Source organism: Erinaceus europaeus, chromosome 1 (assembly GCF_950295315.1).
Source record: "Erinaceus europaeus chromosome 1, mEriEur2.1, whole genome shotgun sequence".
Lineage (NCBI taxonomy): Eukaryota > Metazoa > Chordata > Mammalia > Eulipotyphla > Erinaceidae > Erinaceus > Erinaceus europaeus.
In genome coordinates this window covers 117,330,908-117,352,407 of record NC_080162.1, presented here as the reverse complement: position 1 = coordinate 117,352,407, position 21,500 = coordinate 117,330,908, and the positions used below count along the sequence as shown (strand labels likewise).

The 21,500-nt window shown below is 44.1% G+C and overlaps 1 protein-coding gene across 6 annotated transcripts in view; it reads right to left on the bottom strand.

Annotated features, from left to right (window-relative positions):
* Nucleotides 1-21,500, bottom strand: part of CABIN1 (calcineurin binding protein 1) — a 148,385-nt gene that overhangs the window by 95,358 nt on the left and 31,527 nt on the right. For all 6 annotated transcript variants that reach the window (XM_016187153.2, XM_060195252.1, XM_060195245.1 and 3 more), the window contains exons 9-16: nt 18,528-18,814; nt 16,180-16,348; nt 14,317-14,453; nt 13,361-13,578; nt 11,558-11,636; nt 10,503-10,690; nt 9,754-9,906; nt 5,587-5,781 (exon numbers count right to left, since the gene is read on the bottom strand). In XM_016187153.2, the coding sequence (XP_016042639.2) occupies nt 5,587-5,781; nt 9,754-9,906; nt 10,503-10,690; nt 11,558-11,636; nt 13,361-13,578; nt 14,317-14,453; nt 16,180-16,348; nt 18,528-18,814 (1,426 nt within the window). The remainder of the gene's footprint in view (nt 1-5,586; nt 5,782-9,753; nt 9,907-10,502; nt 10,691-11,557; nt 11,637-13,360; nt 13,579-14,316; nt 14,454-16,179; nt 16,349-18,527; nt 18,815-21,500) is intronic.

Here is a 21,500-nt window from a genome sequence, read left to right as displayed (position 1 = left end):
GTCTAGGAAGACACCTAGAGATCTGTATGCAAGCACAGCACGGGGTGACACCAACCAGGTGGGCTTAACTTCTATACCTCACTTTTCTGATTTATAAAGTTGGGGTGCTGGGACCACCCCACATAACCAGAAGACACCCAAGGTGAGGCTGACTAACTCCACCACCTTTGCCAGCTCCCACCTAAGCCATTGTGCCCAGAGTCCTCGGTCAGGCACCCAGTGGCTCTGGGGTTCTGCACGTGAGGCAAGCTGCCACACTCAGCACAGCACCCTGACACATGGAGGGACCCTCAGTTCAGCACACTGAGCTCTTCAGACTATTTTTAAATCTCCTTTCTGGGAGTCACTGCTTTCTGAAAAGCTCCCTTTCCTTTTGCTCTAGAACACAGCCCATTTAAATACCTCACATCTCAGTCTCTTTCATCACGAGGCTGGGTTGTGGAGAGGCCCGGCCTGGCTGTGAATGTGCAGGTCTCTCTCCACAGCCCTCAAAGCAGCAGGAAGCATCTGCTGCCCAGCACCCCGCTGGGCTCTGACCACACTGGCGCCAAAGCCTGACAGCAGTTCCTGCTCACCAAGCACAGCTGCTGCTCTCTGAGTTGACAGCTGGAGACTAAAATGCCCCCAAATGCCTTTGAGATGCACTACAATGTCTGATCACAGATCAAAACCACCCCCCAGTCTACTAGCCTTAACTGCCATGAGCATAGGACCTGTGTATCTATAGAGAAAACTGGCATTCCTTAGCAGAGGTGATTGCAATGCAAGAGACACATGGGATGCAGATCCAAGCCCAAAGGCCCGAGCTGACCCTTTCTGGTCAAATGCCAAACACTGGAAGGGCTGAGGGTTCTTCTTTTTTTTTTCTTTTCTTTTTTTTACCAGAGCACTGCTCAGCTCTGGCTTATGGTGATGTGGGGGATTGAACCTGGGACTTTGCATCCTCAGTCATGAGAGTCTCTTTGCATAACCATTATGCTATCTACCTTCCACCCCTGAGGGTTCTTTTCTAGCAGGATAAAGACTACTAACCATGGGGGCCAGGTGGGGGCACAGCTGGTTGAGTGCACATGTTACAACGTGCAAGGACCCATGTTCGAACTCCCAGACCCCACCTGCAGGGGGAAAGGTTTTTTTTGTTTTGTTTTGTTTGTTTTTATTTATTCTCTTTTGTTGCCCTTGCTGTTTTATCATTGTTGTGGTTATTATTGTCATCGTTGTTGGATAGGACAGAAAGAAATGGAGAGAGAGGGGGAGACAGAGGGGGGAGATAAAGATAGACACCTGCAGACCCGCTGCACTACCTGCAAAGGGACTCCCCTGCAGGTGGGGAGCCAGGGGCTCGAACCGGGATCCTTACACCGGTCCTTGCACTTTGCGCCATGTGCGCTTAACCCGCTGCCCTACCACCCGACTCCCAGGGGGAAAGTTTTGTAAGTAGTGAAGCAGGGCTGCAGATGTCTCTCTGTCTCTCTCTCTCCCCCTTCCCTCTTAATTGCTGGCTGTCTCTATTCAATAAAGATAATAATAATAATTAGGACTACTGACCATGACTGTCAGGGACAAGACAAGGCCCTGCTAACAGCAGTGCTCTAACATCGCATCAAGCCAGACAGAGCTAAACATCAGGAAAAGAGATGACACCAAATTACCACGGATTATGGGCATCAATCATGACCATCTAGCCAAACAAAACCCCAGGAACTATCAGGAATAATGGGAATCTAGTAAATTGGCTAGTTTCAAAATAAACTATGCAAATATCAACAAGGTTCCTACAAACCAAAAATGCAGTTAGAAAATTATGACTGACAAAATGATCCTGCTCAGCACAGAAAATAAAAGTGTAAAAATAACCTTAACCAGAAACAAAATGATGATGCAACTATCTAGAAGAACATAAAAGATAGCATGCCTAAAATGGCGGAGAGCCACCCCTCACTAGAGGATTCTCATCCACTTCCATAAAAACTGATGTTGAAACACTGTAAAAATAAAACATCAGACATTAACACTGCTACGTAGGGCCTGGTGGTGGTGCTCCTGGCTGAGCAGACACGTTACAATATGCGAGGACCTGGGTTCAAGCCCCTAGACCCCACCCACAGGGGGAAAGCTTTACGAGTGGTAAAGCAGGGCTACAGGTATCTCTTTGTTTCTCTCCCTCTATATCTCCCCTTTCTTGTCGATTTTTTTGGCTGTCTCTATCTAGTAAATAAATAAAGATAATAAAATTTTAATTAAAAAACAACACTGCTATGTAAGAAGTGAGGCAATGTTACTTATTTGTTGACATGTTTCTTAACCGCCTTTCTTGTAGAATGTAGGTTCTGTCAGAGGGGGACCCCCTCCTGCCCAGCACCAGGAGTACTCAATCTCTGTGTGTGGTATTCCAGTCTTAGAAAGTAGAATGAGGCAGTCGGGTGGTAGTGCAGTGGGTTAAGCCCAGGTGACGCAAAGTACAAGGAACAATGTAAGGATCCCAGTTCAAGCCCCCGGCTCCCCACCTGCAGGGGGGTCACTTCACAAGTGTTGAAGCAGGTCTGCAGGTGTCTATCTTTCTCCCTCTCTGTCTTCCCCTTCTCTCTCCATTTCTCTCTGTCCTACCTAGCAACGATGACATCAATAACAACAACAATAACTACAACAAAGACAACAAAGGGGAATAAATATTTTTAAAAAGAAAGTAGAATGTACAAAATCACAAATGTTCTCAAGAGTCCAGAGATGTGATCAACTATGAATTCATAACTTCCATATGTAAAAAGTAAACAAAGTCACAATTTAAAACAAACTGGGGAAAATATTTGCAATGTTTTAGAGAAACACTAGTATCTTTAAAATATAAAAAGTGTTTCAAGTCAGTGAGAAAATGTGTGGCTGAAGGGGAAACTGAGGGAAAACCAGGAGTCACTTAGACTTATAAAAGACTGGAGCTTCTCAGCACTTGGCCTGCAGTCATTTGTGCTTGGGGGGGGGGGGGCGGCTGAATTGCCCTGTCATACTCAGCAGTGTGAACAGCAGGAACACACTGATAGCTGAGCCGCTGGGCCAGCTTACAGAGGCAGAGAGGGTTGACTCCTCTCCTTCACTGGCTGTGGTAATGCAAGTCAGAGACATGCCTGACCCCCTCTGCTAAGACACTGGACTCTCCTTCCTTCTCTTCCCTCCTCCTCCCTTCCCCTCCCAGAACCAACACCTTTCTCCCTTTTTATCAGGGCAGAGATGCCTCCCATTTGTTCCTAGTCATACCTCCTAGCTATTTCTAAAGTGAAGAAAATTAAAAGTTCTCATGCAATTTGTACACAAAGTGAGAAGACCTGGGTATGGTAATAAACATATCAGGGGGAGCAGGTGATGGTGCACCTGGTTGAGCACACAAGTTACAATATACAAGGACCAGGGTTCAAGGCCCCAGTCCCTACCTGTAGGAGGAAAGTTTCGCAAGTGGTAAAGCACTGTTTCAGGTGTCTGTCTCCCTTTTCCTCTTGACTTTTGCCTATCTCTATCAAATAAATAAAGATAATAAATTTTAAAATAAATAAACATATCACAGTTAAGAGTGTTATCCAAAAGGGACAGGATGCCTGGCCACCCAGCATAGCTAAGCATATCATAGTTTCTCATCTGCCATATCTGTTGCTGCCTGGCTCCACACTTCCTGAGGATGGTAACAATGATGACAGCTGGCACCCAGATGGCACTTGCTATATGCCAGGCACTGTGCCATACACACTAACTCATATAAATCCAACCACAGGCCTCTAAGATAAGGGCAATGATCATTTCCATTCTGGAGAGCAGAAATGAAGTAGACAGAGACGATGAGTAAGCACCCCAATGCTCAGCACTGAGCTCCAGTGAGGATCATCTTCCTCAGGAACAGACACAGAGGGAGGCAGAAGGACACATGGACAAAGCACCGTGCTGGTTTCTCTTGCTTCACGTCTATGATCACACATGAGTATTCATCTCATCTTGGTTCTTTACAATGCACTGGTTCTTGATTCACTGCTATATCTGATCAACAATTAATTTAGAAAATAATCTTACTTTATTATATTTTAATTACTTTGTATTTGTTACTAATAGTAGGTTACAAGATTGTAAGATTACAGTATACAGTTCCACACCACACCCACCACCAGAGTTCTGTATCCCTACTCTCCTACCTCCCAAAGAGTTTTCCCAAGCCTTAGAAATAGTTTGCTTGCTTCTGTGTTTTGTTTTGTTTTTAATTTAGAAAGTAATTTTAAAGCAAGCAGACAATGTGATGGCTAGCAGGCTCATGTCTGTCTCTTCTTCCATTCTCTATAAGAAGTTCAGCACCCCAGAACCTGCATTCCTAGGTTTCAACTTCTCCAAGTCTTTTTTTCCCTAAAATTTGTTTCATATGAGATAGAACTTCACATAAGAGAAGCCTGAGTACCTTCCCCCTACCGTGATACATGTAACACCTGGAATTAAACCTGGAGCTTCAGGTTAATTCCTGTGCTCTACCAACTGCACTTCCCTGGCTGCTTTCTCCCTAGTCTTACACCTGACCTTCTGACCAGCGAATCCATGGGGGCCAAGCTAACAGCTGTTAACATCTTTCTGCCTCTTCATGTTTCCTGGGAATCAAAGCCTCCAAATAGGACCTGCAAAACACCTCATCTAGGTAGTGCACCGCTCTGCCATGTGCATGACCCAGGCTCAAGCCTGGCCCCCACTGCATTGAAGGGAACTTCAGTGCTATGATAGCACTCTCTGCTTCTCTCCCTATCTTAAAAAAAAAAAAAAAAAAACCTCTTGTGTGGGGTCAAAGGAACCCTCCTACACTGCTGGTGGGAATGTCAGTTGGTCCAACCTCTGTGGAGAACAGTCTGGAGAAATCTCAGAAGGCTAGAAATGGACCCACCCTATGATCCTGCAATTCCTCTCCTGGGGATATATCCTAAGGAACCCGACATATCCATCCAAAAAAAATCTGTGTATACATATGTTCTTAGCAGCACAATTTGTAATAGCCAAAACCTGGAAGCAACCCAGCTGTCCAACAACAGATGAGTGGCTGAGCAAGTTGTTGTATATATATATATATATATATATATATATATATATATATATATATATATATATACACAATGGAATACTACTCAGCTATAAAAAATGGTGACTTCACTGTTTTCAGCCGATCTTGGATGGACCTTGAAAAATTCATGTTAAGTGAAATAAGTCAGAAACAGAAGGAAGAATATGGGATGATCTCACTCTCAGGCAGAAGCTGAAAAACAAGATCAGAAGAAAAAAAAAAAAAAAACACAAGTAGAGCCTGAAATGGAATTGGCGTATCACACCAAAGTAAAAGACTCTGGGGTGGTTGGGTGGGGAGAATACAGGTCCAAGAAGGATGACAGAGGATGTAGTGGGGGTTGTATTGTTATATGGGAAACTGGGGAATATTATGCATGTACAAACTCTTGTATTTACTGTGGAATGTAAAACACTAATTCCCCAATAAATAAATTTTTAAAAAAACCTCTAGATAGTAATCCCACAACATAGTAAAGGTTATTAACAGGCAAAGGACACAAGGGAACATACTTGCAACAGCAACAGCTGAGCTGGCCTCTCAGGGATGGAAGTCATAAATTCTAGGTGTTTGGCTCGGTCAAACCCGTCTGTACAGAGGGTAGGGCGGAGCAGATGCACAACTGCCTTGTAGTCACCAGCCTCATAGAGCCGCTGAATCTCCTCCAGGGACTGGCACCGCTCCAGTGACTTCAAGTTCTTATCGATCTAGAAAAGACCCAGAAATGTAGCCCAAGGACAAACCTTTCACAGCTCCCCAGAAATGCAGCCAGTGTTAATCAGATCCAGGTAAGGAATACAAAGTTAAAAGACCCCTAGTAGATCAGTACTTATAGTCAACACATACTTTCTAAGAAGTACTTGTAGAAACACTAATTCAAAGAGCCATATGCATACCTGTGCTCATAGCTGCATTATTCACAACAGCCAAAGGGTGGGAGAAATTAGATGCCCATCAACAGATGACTGGATAAAGAAGCTATGGGGGGGGGGGGGTCGGGCTAAGCGCATGTGGCGCAAAGCGCAAGGACCGGCATAAGGATCCCGGTTCGAGCCCCCGGCTCCCCACCTGCAGGGGAGTCACTTCACAGGCAGTAAAGCAGGTCTGTAGGGGTCTATCTTTCTCTCCCCCTCTCTGTCTTCCCCTCCTCTCTCCATTTCTCTCTGTCCTTTCCAACAATTACATCAGTAACAACAATAATAACCACAACAACGATAAAACAACAAGGGCAACAAAAGGGGAAAAAAATGGCCTCCAGGAGCAGTGGATTCATGGTGCAGGCACCGAGCCCAGCAATAACCCTGGAGGAAAAAAAATTTTTTTTTAATTATTAAAAAAAAAAAAGAAGTTATGGGCTATGTACCCCCAAGGAATACTACTCTGCAATTTAAAAAGATGTCATCATGTCCTTTGGGACAAAAATGGATGGAACTAGAGGTGATTATGCTTAAGTCAAGAAATTTAAAAAAAAAAAAAAAAGATGACTTTATTCATATGTGGAATCTAGAGAATAAAAAACATGTGAACTTGAAAATAATAAAATAAGCAACTGGGGCCAGGTAATGGTGCACCCAGTTGAATACACACATTACCATGCTAACTTCAAGCCCTCAGTCTCCACCTGCAGGGTTAAGATCCACAAGTAGTAAAGCAGTGCTTCAACTCTCTCTCTCTCCCCTCCCTTCTCAGTTTCTCTGTCCTATCAAGTAAATGAAGGGGAGAAAAGGATGTTCTTTTTTTTTTAGAAGTTTATTTTTTAATATTTTATTTATTTATTAATGAGAAAGATAAGAGGAGAAAGAATCAGACATCACTCTGGTACATGTGCTGCTAGGGACTGAACTCAGGACATTATGCTTGAGAGTCCAATGCTTTAACCACTGCAGCACCTCCCAGACCACAAAAAGGATTTTCTTAAAACTTTATGAGCACTATACTGGTTGTGGTTGGGAAGGTGGGGCACAGAACTTTGATGGTGGGTAACGTGTGGCACTACACCCTATGATTTTATAGTCTTGTTACTATTAAATCACTAATAAAAATTTAGAGGCCAAGTTTCACCAAAGAAGTAAAATATCATTTATGGTATTTTAAAGAAAACAAGAAAAATCAACAAGGGAAGAAGAGTAAAGAAGCTGAAGAGGTTCCAGAATACTTAAAGCATTCACAAAATAATTTAATTTCCTCTGATAAGATGCTGCAAATGATAATGAATAGATCATGAGCTGTTTTTTAACATGCTCCATCAGATTACTTTTCAGAGAGAAAGCAAGGACGCTGCTGAGTATTTTCCTCTATTCAGTAACTGTAACTGTTCAGCAATTTGACTTATTAATATTTTGTTACCTCTTTATATATTTTGAGAGCTAGAAGAGGAAAACAATGCAAGTATGTTCACAATTCAATTCAAAACACATTTATTGAATGCCAATCTTCTAGCATTTGCCCTTCTTCCGTAGCCAGTCAACAGGTCAGGTTGAAAGCTGGCAGGAGCTGCTTGTTGCTGGCTTTGAAAGTGACTGGGATCCATGTGGATTCAGTCGGCTAGGAAGGATCGTCAGTTTCCCCAATGAATGGGTACTCACGGGATGCACCACGAGAAAGTCAATCCAATGCAAAGATCGAGACATTCAATTCTTTTAAAAAAAAATAATAAACATACCGAAAAGCATAAACTACCCCAGAAGCAGAGAGGTTCCAGAGAAGTATCTGCTAAATAGTTAGATGGCCTCATTGTCATAGTTCAGCTAACCAGAATCAGAGAAGCACAGGGTGTCAGGCCACCAGAGACACAGCAAGGCCAAGACCAGAGACTGGAATACCCCACTGATTCAGAATCCTCTTCTCATGGGAGGTCTGCCACAGCCCCCAGAATGTAGGCAGTGGGGAACTGAAACTGATCTTGTCCAGACCACACACTACAGTCAAGAAACTGGTGAGTCTGTGACTGCACTGTGAGAGACAGTGTGGAACACATGCCATACAGCAAAGATCAGCTCTGGTCTGCTTCTGCTGGCGTTTCCCACTTACTCCCCTGGGGTTGGTGCCATGTGTGGCTGAAGAGCTGAGCCATCACCACTCTAATTAATGTCAGTCTCTATCCCCTGCCCCTGCTGCTCAGCAGACAGCTCCACTGGAGCTGATTTGGGGGCCTTGTGAACCAGAGCACCTCTCCCAGGCCTCCTGAGGAGAAAAAAGACCAGCTCAATATTCTGACTGCTCTCCCACTCCTCAGGAATAAGATATGTGTGGCCAGACTGAATCCATCTAGAGTATATCTCTCTTATTACTTTGATGTTATGTCCAGGAATGAACCCAAAGCCTTACACGTCACAATATCACTGATGCAATTTTTTCCCCCTGTATTTTGAGAAAGCGAGAGACACCAAATCACTGCTCCACCAACCCATGGAGTTCTCCCCATCTTCACCCTTGGTACTCTCATATGATACTGAAGACCCAACCTGGGGCTCCACAAACAGAGAGCCTGCATGAAGAGTGGCTTTTTTAAAAAAAAAAACTTTAGAGCTTTACTGAGTAATGGTCTACAGTGTAGTCCTTTCTTTTTTCACTACTCCCATCACCAAAGGTCTGTTTCCCCATCCTCACCCCCAAAGATAACCACTATATTTCTCCCACAGTTATAGGCTGACATTTTTTTTCACATTTGAATAGTCAATTCTTCATATTTCGCATATGAAGGAAGCCATTCTGTAGTTGTTCTTCACCTCCTTACTTGCTTCACTGAGCATCATCATCTTCCCCAGTTCCATCCACTTTATCTCAAAGGACACAATATCATCTTTTTTATTGCTAAATAATATTCCACTGAGTATATGTTCCAAAACTGTTTTATCTAGTCATCTGTCAAAGGGCATTTTGGTTGTTTCCAAGTGTGGTTGTTTGTTTTTTTTTAAATCATTCTTTTAATTAATTTTTTTAATTTATTTTACCAGAGCACTGCTCAGCTCTAGTTTACAGTGGTGCACAGGACTGAACCAGAAACTCAGGAGCCTCAGGCATGAGTCTCTTTACATAACCATTATGCTCTCTACCTTGCTCCCAAGTTTTTGCTATTGTGAATAAAGCCAGAGGTGCATATATCCCTTCAAAGCAATGTTATTATATCTTGGGTAAATGCTTAGGAGTAGACTTGATGGGCCATATGACATTTTCATTTGTATTTGTTTAAGGATTCTCCATATTGTTGGTTGCACCAACTTGTACTCCCACCAGCACAGTAGTGGAGTTTCTCTCTCTCCACATCCTCTCCAACACTTATCTTCTCCTGTTTTATTGATGGAACACGTGTTCACAGGTGTGAGGTAGAATCTCAATGTGGTTTTGACTTGCCTTCCTCTAATGACGAGTGAATGAAGAATGACTCTTTGACAAAGACACCCTATCAAAAAAATCACACTCGGGTTGAGAAATCACTCAGTAGAGTGCACATTCTACCATGTGTAAGGACCCAGGTTCGAGCCCCCAGCCACCAGATGGGAGCACCTGCACAGGGAGAAGCTTCACAAGTGGTGGAGCAGCGCTGTGATATCTCTCGCCTTTGCCTCACTGTCCGTTTAGGAAAAAGAGAGACAGTGTGCCAGTCATAGTGGAACTGTGCAGGCATACAGCCCTAGCAATAACTGTGGTAGCAAATAAAAAGAAAACATCCCACTCACCTCCTCCAAGGAAACAACAGAGTCGTTGTGGAGATTGGGCAGGCGGATGATGATGTCTCTGGGCTCAGTCCCTGCCTCTGCCTGAATGGCAGTAGAGCTCTGGAGCATCTCTGTGCAGATGTCATAGTTCTCCAGGGCTTGCTCCATGTCTCCCTGCTCAGAGAGAAAACAGTCAGGGGCTAGGAGTAGAAGGAAAGGAACTCTCTGGTTTGTGGCAGGTGCTTTATAGTCCTGTTCACAGGCCGTAAGCTGTACAAGGATGGGCATTTGACCCTTTACTGCTCTACCCACTGAAAGGGCCTGACACACACACTGGGACACAGTATTTGTTGGATGAGTGAACAAATAAGTGACTGTGTCACACAAGTCTAAGAAGAGCCACAACTAACTCCATACTACAGGCGAGGACAGTGAGGACACTTGATGTGCTTGAGGTCACCTGATGAAGAGCAAGAGCTATCTGATCAAGCCCTCCAAAAGAAGCTGAAAGATGTTTGGTTAGTTCCCTTCCAGAAAGGTTATGATCCATTTGTACTCTTTTAGAGCTCTGTGGCTGGGCTGATATGCTTTGTAAACTTGTGGTCATGTTAGATCTCTGAGTCACTGAAAATCCCCCACATCCCACTTCCTCACTCTGAGCCATGTCTGGGTAGGTACTATCTGTACACACACGTGCACAGACACACACACTCTTCCTTCCGTGCTGGGTGCCAGGACATGCTCCCCAGGCAGCCAACCACATAACCAACCTGCAGTGCCAAGAATCGAGCCTTCAACCAATAAACACGGACCACAAATTCCAGCCAGCCATCTTCAAACAGGTCCCGCTGAGATGAGGCAAATGACAGCTGCAGGAGGTCACCCAGGAAGTGGGTTCCTGGGAAATCAGGGCCAAACCTGCCATTCACTGCAATAGCAGGGCAGTTCCGAGGAGACACTAAAAAGGAGTCAACTTCAAGCGTAAGATCCAAATACCCTGCGGCTCCCCACAGGCTCTCCTCAGCCCTCATCTTTCTTGCCTCAGTGTCCATAAACATCTTGAGTCTCTCAGAGCCTTATAGCCTCCCAACCACAGCACCACAGAAGTCAAGCAAATCAGACACAGATACAGAGGCCATAAGAGGTAGAGGGTTCTCACTTTATTTTATTTTATTAATATTGTATTTATTTACTGAATAGAGACAGAGAAAAATGAGAGGGAAAGCCCCGCTCCATGGCTCTCCCAAACCAGCTTTGACCATATTCGTGAGGACTGGCGGCTCAACCCCAGTCCGTGTGCAAGGTAACACATGTACTCAACCAGGTGCACCACCACCTGCAAGGGCCCTCATTTTATAGACTAAACTTGGACCATGTTTTTGTTCACAGGAGTAGCTTTGAAAGTCAGAATAATCCATATCATCTTGGAAAATGACTGGGAATACATGATGGTAAATTTTAACTCAAGAAAAAAGATACCACTTTTGTCAGTCTCTCTGAGGGCTCAGCTGCTAGCTACTGCTATTGTGATGGGACCCTGCATTCTCCCTACTATAACCACACAGGAAGCATGCCCACTGCAGATATGAATCTGAATTCCATGATAAGGCCAGGGAGATAGCATAATGGTCGTGCAAAAGGACTTTCATGCCTAAAGCTCTGAGGTCCCACGTTCAACCCCTGGCATAAACTAGAGCTGGATAGTGTTCTAGTCAAAGAAAAAAAGAAGAGAGAGAGAGAGAAAGGAAAATGAATTTCACAATAGCCTCCCCACTTGCACTTTTTCTGACTGTTCTGACTATGAGGACTAAAAAACACATCTTACCTGCTGAACTTCTGCCCTTGGTTAGCAGCCATTGGTCCAGCTGGAGCTCCATGCAGGAGAGAGACATCAGCATCATGTCCTGCAGGTACCAAAAGGCCAGAAATGGAGTTACAAAGAGTCTTCGATCAGGTTAATTCCTAGACATTTTATTGATTTTGCTGCTATAGTGAATGGGAGTTATTTCTGAATATCTTCTTCTGAGTATTTACGTAAAGGAATGCCACTGATTTTTGTAAGTTAATTCTGTAGCCTGACACCTTGATTAATGATTTCCAGAAGCTTTCTGCTGGATTTTTTTTTTCAGGTTTTCCTATATATAGTATCATATCATCTGCAAATAGTGAGAATTTGACTTCGTCCCTTCCAATCTGTATTCCTTTGATTCCTTTCTCTTGCCTGATAGTTATGGCAAGAACTTTCAATACTATGTTGAAGAGTAATGGTGATAGTGGACAGCCTGTCCTGATCTGAGGAGGAATCCTTCTAGCTTCTCCCCGTTGAGTAAGATGTTGCCTGTAAGTCTACTGTATATAGATTCCACTAGGTTACGGATTTTTCCATCTATTCCCAGTTTAAGTAGTGTTTGATCATGAAGAGATTTGACCATGAAGAGATGTTGGCTTTCTCTGCATCTAATGATACAATGCATCTAATGATATAATCATGTGGTTTTTTTCTGATGTGTCCTAGAACCCCACGTCCCTAGAGCCCTACCCCACCAGGGAAAGACAGAAACACGCTGGGGGTATGGATCAACCTGTCAATGTCTATGTACAGTGGAAAAGCAGTTACAGAAGCCCATCTTCTGCATCTCATCTCATCTTTAGTCTATTCTCCAGAGGGATAAAGAATAGGGAAGCTTCCAATGGGGGGGATGGGAACTCTAGTGGTGGGAATTGTATGGAATTATGCCCCTCTTAGCCCACAATCTTGTCGATCATTATTAAATCACTAATAAAAAAATATTGATTTTAGTGGCCCAGGAGGTGGCACAGTGGGTAAAGTGTTGTACTCTCAAGCATGAGGTACTGAGTTCAATCCCTGGAAGCACATGTACCAGAGTAATGTCTGGCTCTTTTTCTCTCATTAATAAGTAAATAAAATCTTTCTCATCAATAAGTAAATAAAATCTTTTAAGAAATAATATTTATTTAATAAACTAAAAAAAGTCTTCAAGGGACAGGAAGTAGAGAGAAACTAAAACTAAAAAAAAAAAAAAGATCTACAACAACAACAATAACTACAACAACAATGAAAATCAACAAGGGCAACAAAAATGGAAAATAAATATATAAAAAAAATAAAAAATACTTAAAATTAAAAAAAAAAAAAGAAAAGATCTCATTCTACTTACTTTCCACTTGATAGATGACAATCAGCAAATACTTGTCAGGACAGAAAAAGAAACACAAAGACCTACAATGGATTAAGTCTTGGGACAAACAGGACTGTGTCCCTTCAGACCTGAAAAACTGACATACAGCAGCTGCCAAGTGCTGGGCCAAATGCTGTATGGATGCCACAGCACTCAACCCTTACCAGTGCCTAGGTCAGTGATCGAGGAAATACCTCAACAGAAAGTCCCAGACAGAGTACAGGACTTGCATGCCTGAGGCTCCCAACTCCGTCTCCAGATCTGAGAACTCTCTGCTTTAAACCTGCCAGGGCCTCAGGTTTCAGGCCTGCATGAAGATGCAGATGAGTAGGTGTAAGGAGACAGCATCCCCACACTGTGGCTGATCTCTGCCTATGTTCTGGTCCCACAGCAGCAGCAGCAGCAGCACTCACAAGCCCCTGCCTGACCTTGATGTGTTTGTTGCTGCAGTCCCTCAGCAGTGGGTTGGGTAGGCTGGTGCTGTGCCTCCTCCAGCTGTGGTAGATGCTGAGCACGACTTCTGCCAGGCCCGGCGGCCACCGTAGTAAGAACTTGTGGCCCATGCTCTTCAGGTAGCGCATCATCAACTCTAGGATGCCCCCGTTGGTCAGGTTCTCCAGCAGGAACAAGTGTACATCCTGCTTCTCTGTCCAGGGGAGGAGAAACACCTGACTTGAATAAAGGACCTTCCAGGCCAGGGTCTCCCATTTCCCTTGGGAGAAGGGAGAGAAGAGTGACAGCAGGGGTAAAGTAGGAACAGGGATGGAAGAGAGTCTGTGTTTTCTTCTTCCTACATGGTGGTGCTATGTCAGGATATGCCTGGTTTCCATTCTGGCTCCGGGCCTCACGAACTACAAGCAAGTAGCTTATATGGGTATGATAAATGGCCTACTATGCGCTACAGTGTGCACTAAGTACAGGAACACAAACAAATTCAACAGCTGAGTTAAAAACATCAGCTTAGAAATTCACTACAAGTCCTTCAGGGAGTAATCGAGTTTGAGACTAGATATTTCAACAGAATTCCCACTGACCACAAAGCCAGGTAAAACCCTACACTATATATATTGGTCATCTCTGAGGCTTCACCACCTCAGCTTGATGTTCTCATATAGACAGACAGGCAAAGAGATGAGAGGAAGAAAGCTTTCTCCACTGCAGTGTGTGTGTGTGTGTGTGTGTGTGTGTGTGTGTGTGTGTGTTGGGGTGTGTGTGTGGGGGGCATCATAGACATGGCAACCACAAGTCAGGCACTATCCAAGTGGGCTATTCTGCCATCCCTGGAGAACACTTCTAATCACACCCCAACACAAAGCCTATGCAGTCTGGAGGATAACGGGAGGAAAAATTCTCAATAGTGAATAATCAAAGTACTCAATCCTACCAGATTCCATGAATGTGGCTGAGTCAAATGATAGTCTGTGAGACCCAAGGTTTGGGAAGCTGTCCAGTTTGGCTTCTGACTGGACTTCATAGTTATTATAGGAGTCATCTTCCTCCTCAGGATCCAGTTTTCTTAACCTGCATGGAACACATCAAAATCACACAGCTACTCATACATCCTCACACAAACACCTGAATTCTTCCTACGAGAGAAACAAAACTGCAACGAGGGAGAAGACTAGAATCAGAGTTCAGTGGAGTCCTGAGGAGAGAATTCTGAGAGTCAGCACCTCTCTCTAAACCTTGGTGAGTTGGCATCTCATCTACACCCTCATCTACTCATGCACACCACCAACAGAGGACTACTAAGTGCCAGCACATGTCATGTACTATACGAAGCACTAGAGTATTAGGCACTTGTGTAGCAGACAAATTTACCTTCCAGTAGAAAGAAGAATAAATAGATGCCTAGAACAAAGAATCCAAATGAAAAGCAACCAAAGAGCATGCTTGAGACAGAGTCATGGGGGACTTATGCTACAGAGCAAAGTCAGAGGCCTCTTAGAGGGCACCAATGTTCATGCTAACACTGGGAAAGAATGGGCATACAGAGATGCAGACAGAGACAGGTACAAAGGCACAGGCATGAACCTAGCATGTTCTAAGGCCTAAGGGAAGCCCATTAAGCAAGGAGAAAGTGGGGAGGTGGGTAGGGTATAAGGTGGGGATGCACAGCAGGTCCTTCTGCGCCTGGCTCCTCCCTAAGTCTTGGGCCTAGAGTGACAAGAAATGTGGCCACCACATGTTAGAAGGAAGAGAGATGAAGACCAACAGAAACTGAATTGCTTTTATATTCAGCTATGTGTAAAGAGAATTATTAAGAAGCCCACCCACAGGCACCATAAACAATGGCACCCAGGGGGAGTCAGGCGGTGGCACAGCGGGTTAAGTGCACGTGGCACAAAGTGCAAGGACCAGCGTAAGGATCCCAGTTCGAGCCCATGGCTCCCCACCTGCAGGGGAGAGTCACTTAACAGGTGGCGAAGCAAGTCTGCAATGTCTATCTTTGTCTCCCCCTCTCTATCTTCCCCTCCTCTCTCCATTTCTCTGTCCTATCCTACAATGATGACATCAAAAACAATAACTACAACAATAAAACAACAATGGCAACAAAAGGGAAAATAAATAAATAAATATTAAAAAAAAAAAAAAAAAGACAGAGACAGGCTGGGAGTATGGATCTACCTGTCAACATCCATGTCCAGCAGAGAAGCAATTATAGAAGCCAGACCTTCCACTTTCTGCACCCCAAAAACAATTTTTATCCATACTCCCAGTAGGGGAGAAGTAATAGGAGGAAGAGGATAAGAGGTCTCTGAACTCCAACTCCATATGGACCCACATAGACAGGAGGAAAATGGGAGGGGCATTTGGATGTAGCAATTGGGTTATGTGTGGCTTGGAGGGGAAGAGAGGACAGGACCTGGAAGAAAAGGGGAACGATTATGTACAAATGTAGGTGGACAGTTGTAGAGATGACAGTTAACCCATGTCTGCAACCTTGGGAGAACCAAGGTGAACTGCAATGGAGGGATTGGGGATTCAGGACTCTGGTGGTGGAAACAGTGTAGAATTATACCTGTTGACATATAATTTTGAAAATCAGTATTAAATCACTAGTAAAATTTTTAAAAGACAATAAAATAAAAATAAATATAGAAAGAAAACAAGAAGTATGCAAAGAAGAGGGTGACAATGAAAGGAGATAGGTGGCTCCTGGTATAGGCTGCAAGCTTACATGTCTGTACACGTACACACACACACACACACACACACACACACACACACACGGTGTGCTCTGTACCTGGATGGCAAGAACTTCATCAACAATTCCTGGAAGTCTACTTTCTCCTCTTTTTTACACTTGGTGTTTCGAACACGAGCTGACCGCCGCTTTGCTGTCTCTCCATTCTCTTCAGAAATTTTCTTTCGTTTTACACCTTTCTTGGCTTTATCTCCCCCAGAAACATCACCTTTACAAAGAGTGTAAATTAAAATTTTACAAGGGAGTGGGAGGTAAGAAAATGTACAATAATGACACATCCATTCTTATTCCCTTTTGTTTAAAAAAAAAGAGAGAGAGAGACAGAGAGTGTAAGTAACCATAGCACCAAAACTTCCTTCATTATAAATGGGGGCCGGGCTCAAACCTGGGTCACACACATGGCAGTGCACTGTCCAAGTGAGACATTTGCCCCTTAGCCAATTCATCTATACTTCCTTTGACATTCAAGAAATCTCCTACCTCTTCCTTAACAAGAATCCTAAGGAAAATTAATTTTAAAGCACTTAACTCTCACAGACCTTTCTTAAATTCGTAGATTCCACAAATCAGTTTTTGTTTTTTTTTTTCCAGATCTTAAAAGAGCCAGGCGGCGGTACACCTGGTTCAAGCCCCTGGTTCCAACCTGCAGGAGGAAAGCTTCACGAGAGTGAAGCAGATACAGGTGTCTCTCTGTCTCTCTCCTTCCCCTCTCAATTTCTGTCTCTATCCAATAATAAATAAAAAAATTTTTTAAATCAGCTCTTGCAGGGGTAGATAGCATCATGGTTATGCAAAGAAACTCTCTTGCCTGAGGCTCCGAAGTCCCAGGTTCAACCTCCCCTGCACCACCATAATCCAGAGCTGAGTAGTGCTTTGGTTAAAAATAAATAAATAACCCCTCCTACCTTATGGTTTTGTTCATTAATCCTTTCTTAAATAAAAAATTTTTTTAAAAAAGAAAGAAAAATAAATAAATAAATGAGTCAGGCGGTAGAGCAATGGGTTAAGCGCACATGGCGCAAAGCGCAAGGACCAGCGTAAGGATCCTGGTTCAAGCCCCCAGCTCCCCAACTGCAGGGGAGTTCCTTCACAGGCGGTGAAGCAGGTCTGCAGGTGTCTGTCTTTCTCTCCCCCTCTTTGTCTTCCCCTCCTCTCTCCATTTCTCTCTGTCCTATCCTATGACAACGACATCAATAACTACAACAATAAAATAACAATGACATCAATAACTACAACAATAAAATAACAAGGGCAACAAAGGGGAATAAATTAATAAATATTTTAAAAATAAAATAAAATAAAAGTTTTTAAAAGTCAGCTCTTAAGATGATTTTCCACTGCTCCACTCCCACCCCTCCCTGTCTGGGAGCCTTGGGGGCCTCAAGTGGCTGCTCCTGGATGGGTCAGAGCTGGCAGCAAGAACAATGACTATACCCATTACCAAAATTCTGAGCACCCAATGATGAACAGAGAACAGGAGAGTGTCATGTGTGATAAAGTAAAAAGGGGTTATAAATAATCCCATACATGTTCATTCAGAGACTTCTTTAACTATTCTGTTCTCTTCTCTATTTTTTTCCAGTGACCTGAGCAGTTTTTGAAAAGCTTGAGTTCTTTTACACTTGATAGGCTTAGGAAGTTTTGACTAAAATTCTTTAAGTTGCAATGATAATGAAAATCAATAAAACTATTCAAATGTCTACTACCTCATATAGTGGTGACTTTACCAACCTTTTTTTTTTTTTAGTATTTATTTATTCCCTTTTGTTGTCCTTGTTGTTTTATTGCTGTAGTTATTGTTGTTGTTGTTATTGATGTCGTTGGATAGGACAGAAAGAAATGGAGAGAGAAGGGGAAGACAGAGAGGGGGAGAGATAGACACCTGCAGACCTGCTTCACCACCTGTGAAGCGACTCCCCTGCAGGTGGGGAGCCAAGGGCTCGAACTGGGATCCTTATGCTGGTCCTTGTGCTTTGCGCCACATTGCACTTAACTCGCTGCACTACCGCCAGACTCCTTTAGAGTATCAGTGCATGGCAACACTCTGAGTTAAGGAAGTGACACAGCAAAAGACCTGCCAGTTCACATGTCACAAGTGGAAGAGCAGCCTTTACTCCACAGATTGTGAGTCAGAAGGTGCCTGGGAGCCACACTCCTGAACTTCAGCCCACCACAGGGGCTTCACTTCTGAAGTAGGTCCTAAGAAGCAGAGCAGCAGCCTCTGTGAGCAGCAGTCCTATGAGTGGCTGAGAGGCCCCCTTGGAAGTGGAGAGGCTCACTTCAACCTTGGACCAAAAGCACTGACAGGACCTGTGCCTATGGAGATGTCAGGGTACCCTAATACTCATTCCTGCTCCTCAGACAACTTAGGTGAGGAGCCCACTCACCTGTGGGGACTCCCGTGTCCAGCAGGCTGGGGCTGTGCAGTGGGAAACTGGCTGCCGTCACAGAGGGGTAGGGAAGCACAGGCTCCACTACAGTCACGGCTGGGTTGGCATTGACAGGAGCTGGCTGGGCCACACTGATAGGTGTCACCACTATCGAGGACACCAGAGGCTGGTTGGGGTCCTGGTAGTCAGACAGGTCAATCTTCTTGCCAAGGCTGGGTCGTGGGGGCTCACAGGTAGTCAGGTGGTTGTACATGGCCAGCAAGCTCTCTCCAAGGCACTTCCAGCTGCAAGGAGAGGATCACCACAGCTGGGCACATACACATGGGCCTCTCAAAAGGAGTCACAGAGCACCCCAAGCACAGGGACACCTTCAGACTCAGTCAGGCAGGTATAAAAACCACTGACTCACATCAGCAACTCTTTCCCAACAGTTAAATCTTTGAACGTCTGTGGGACTTCTCTGCTGCCATGTTTGGCTTTTGGAAAGAAGCAACAAGTTGACTAATATGGACTGAGCCTAAAGGAATCTGTCAGGACCTTCTGGAGACACAATATCCACGAGTTCCCATAGGGGCCAGGACTATGGGATGGCAAACCAAGAGTACTGTGTTTTGCTGAGTGCTGTACTACACTTCACTATGGTGTAGTGTGTTGTTTTATGTTGTATGTTATGTTGTGTCAATGCATGATGGTGTGGTCTAATTTCCCAGGCTCTCAGACTTCAAATCAAATCCTCAGTTTCATGAAGCTGAATGTCCAGGCCAAGTTGGACTCGGCCAACCATTCCATTTTCAACCTCAACTCACAACCCGTGCACTCACATCATGCTAGTTTCTGTTTGTTTTTAATTTTACAAACACATCCTATACCCTTCACCAAAGGACCTTTACAAAGTCTAAAAGCCAAGCCCCAACCTAATACACAGAAGCAGCTCTGTCCAGCTGGTCTTCCTCTTTCAGAATCCAGTTTGACAGAGGCCCTCTTCCAAACCCCAAAGAAGCACAAAATTAATTATGAGGTCCCGGCACTGCTACCCTTCTCTCTTCACAGTATCTGTCAGTGTGGTGTATAAGATCCCTCTGGGTGACTGCCTACCACAGGGACCACATCCTGTGAAGCACCAGGGCCCATTCTAGTGGCATCAAGATGAATCAAGGAATGAAAAGAGTGTGCTTCAAAAATCCAGCATGTAACCAAATAGAGGTGCCTATGAATGAAAGGGATTCCTTTTTTCCATCCAAAAAGGGTTATGTTTGGACAAGGAAAAGTTTGTTCACTGGCTATGCTGTGAATGACTTAAATACACAATTTCACTTCCTTGTACCTTGCTCATGTGCAACAGACACTAAACAGACCTGGGGAAGCAAACTGTAGCCCACTGCTACATCCCACTCAGACACATCCACAAGGAAGATGTTTACATTTCAGAAAGGTTGTTAGCAACATGTGTGGCTAAGGATGCTGCTCAGTGATTGAGATACCACTGTATGAGATCCTAGGTTCAATCCCTGCCATCATCCCCACCCAAAAAATTAAAACCCTAAGTGATAAAAAAAAACAAACATATATACACAAACAAGCAAAGCACCTGGCCCATACAATCTAAGGCTTTTATCAATTCATCCTTTATTAAGAAATGTGGAGATGGCATAAAGGTTATACAAAAAAAGGCTTCATGCCTGAGGCTCCCAATCTCAGCCCCCTGCATCACCATAAGCCAGAACTGAGCAAGTGCACTAGGGATGGAAAACAAAACAAAACAACCTTAGACAAGGTATAGTTATTTCAAGTCCCCAAACTTGCTGCTCCAGGAGAATCTCTACACTGCACCTAATACCCATGACTCCACACCAAGCAATGTTTTCTTTAGCTGCACCCATCTCCCTCATGCCCCCATTCTGCCTTTACCAGCACTATGGAGGGTGCTGTGAGGCCAGTTCACACCTTCTGTTCCCCAGTCACATTGCCAGAATCCCTCCCAATATCCTCAGTCTTTCCCACTCCATCAGCATAAGAGCTTGGCCCTTCCAAACACCCTGTAGCTCTTGCTTGGGAAGCGCCCATGCTCAGATGCGATGGGGCCCCTGACCCAGATGATCAAACAAAGGCACCAACAATAGTCCAAGAGCAGCCCTCACTTCTGACCACTACAGGATGCAAAAGACAACACGGTCCTAGGAGACCCAGTAAGCAGAGTAAAAAGACCAGAGTCAGAACTTTCCAGTGCTAAATCAAGTGTTAAGTGCTAAATCTATACTAGCCCCCTAAAGCTCAACTTCATTATCAACACTCCTAGACAAAAGGGTAGTGCCTGGGAAGTGGCAAATCATGTCTCCCAGCACCACCTCACCCCTGCTACCACCCCGCTAGATGACATCCATTCCATGGTGGGAGTTAGGGACCACATCACAATGCTTCTGAATATAAGGAGAAGAGGCACCATAAGGCAGAGTTTAGTGGTGCTCTGGTCATATTCTCTCCCCCTCATTAAAATAAAATAAATAAAATTATTTTTTAAAAAAGGAACAGTGCTTCCAAATTATGGTGAATTTAAAGATTCAAGATATTATTATTATTATATGGGTCTAGGGATTGAATCCAGGGCCTCACTCAAGTAGGCACATGCTAAACCACTGAGTTACTTCCCTGCTAAAAAATGCTTGTTATCTGCTTTAAAAAAAGGGGGGGGGGACCTGGGGGCTTGGCGGTAGCACAGCAGGTTAAGCACAGGTGGCGCAAAACACAAGGACCGGCATAAGGATCCCAGTTCAAGCCCCCAGCTCCCCACCTGCAGTGGAGTTGCTTCCCAAGTGATGAAGCAGGTCTGCAGGTGTCTTTCTCTCCCCTCTGTCTTCCCATCCTCTCTCAATTTCTCTCTGTCCTATCCAACAACAATGACATCAATTATAACTACAACAATAAAACAACAAGGGCAACAAAAGGGAATAAATAATAAATATTTTTTAAATA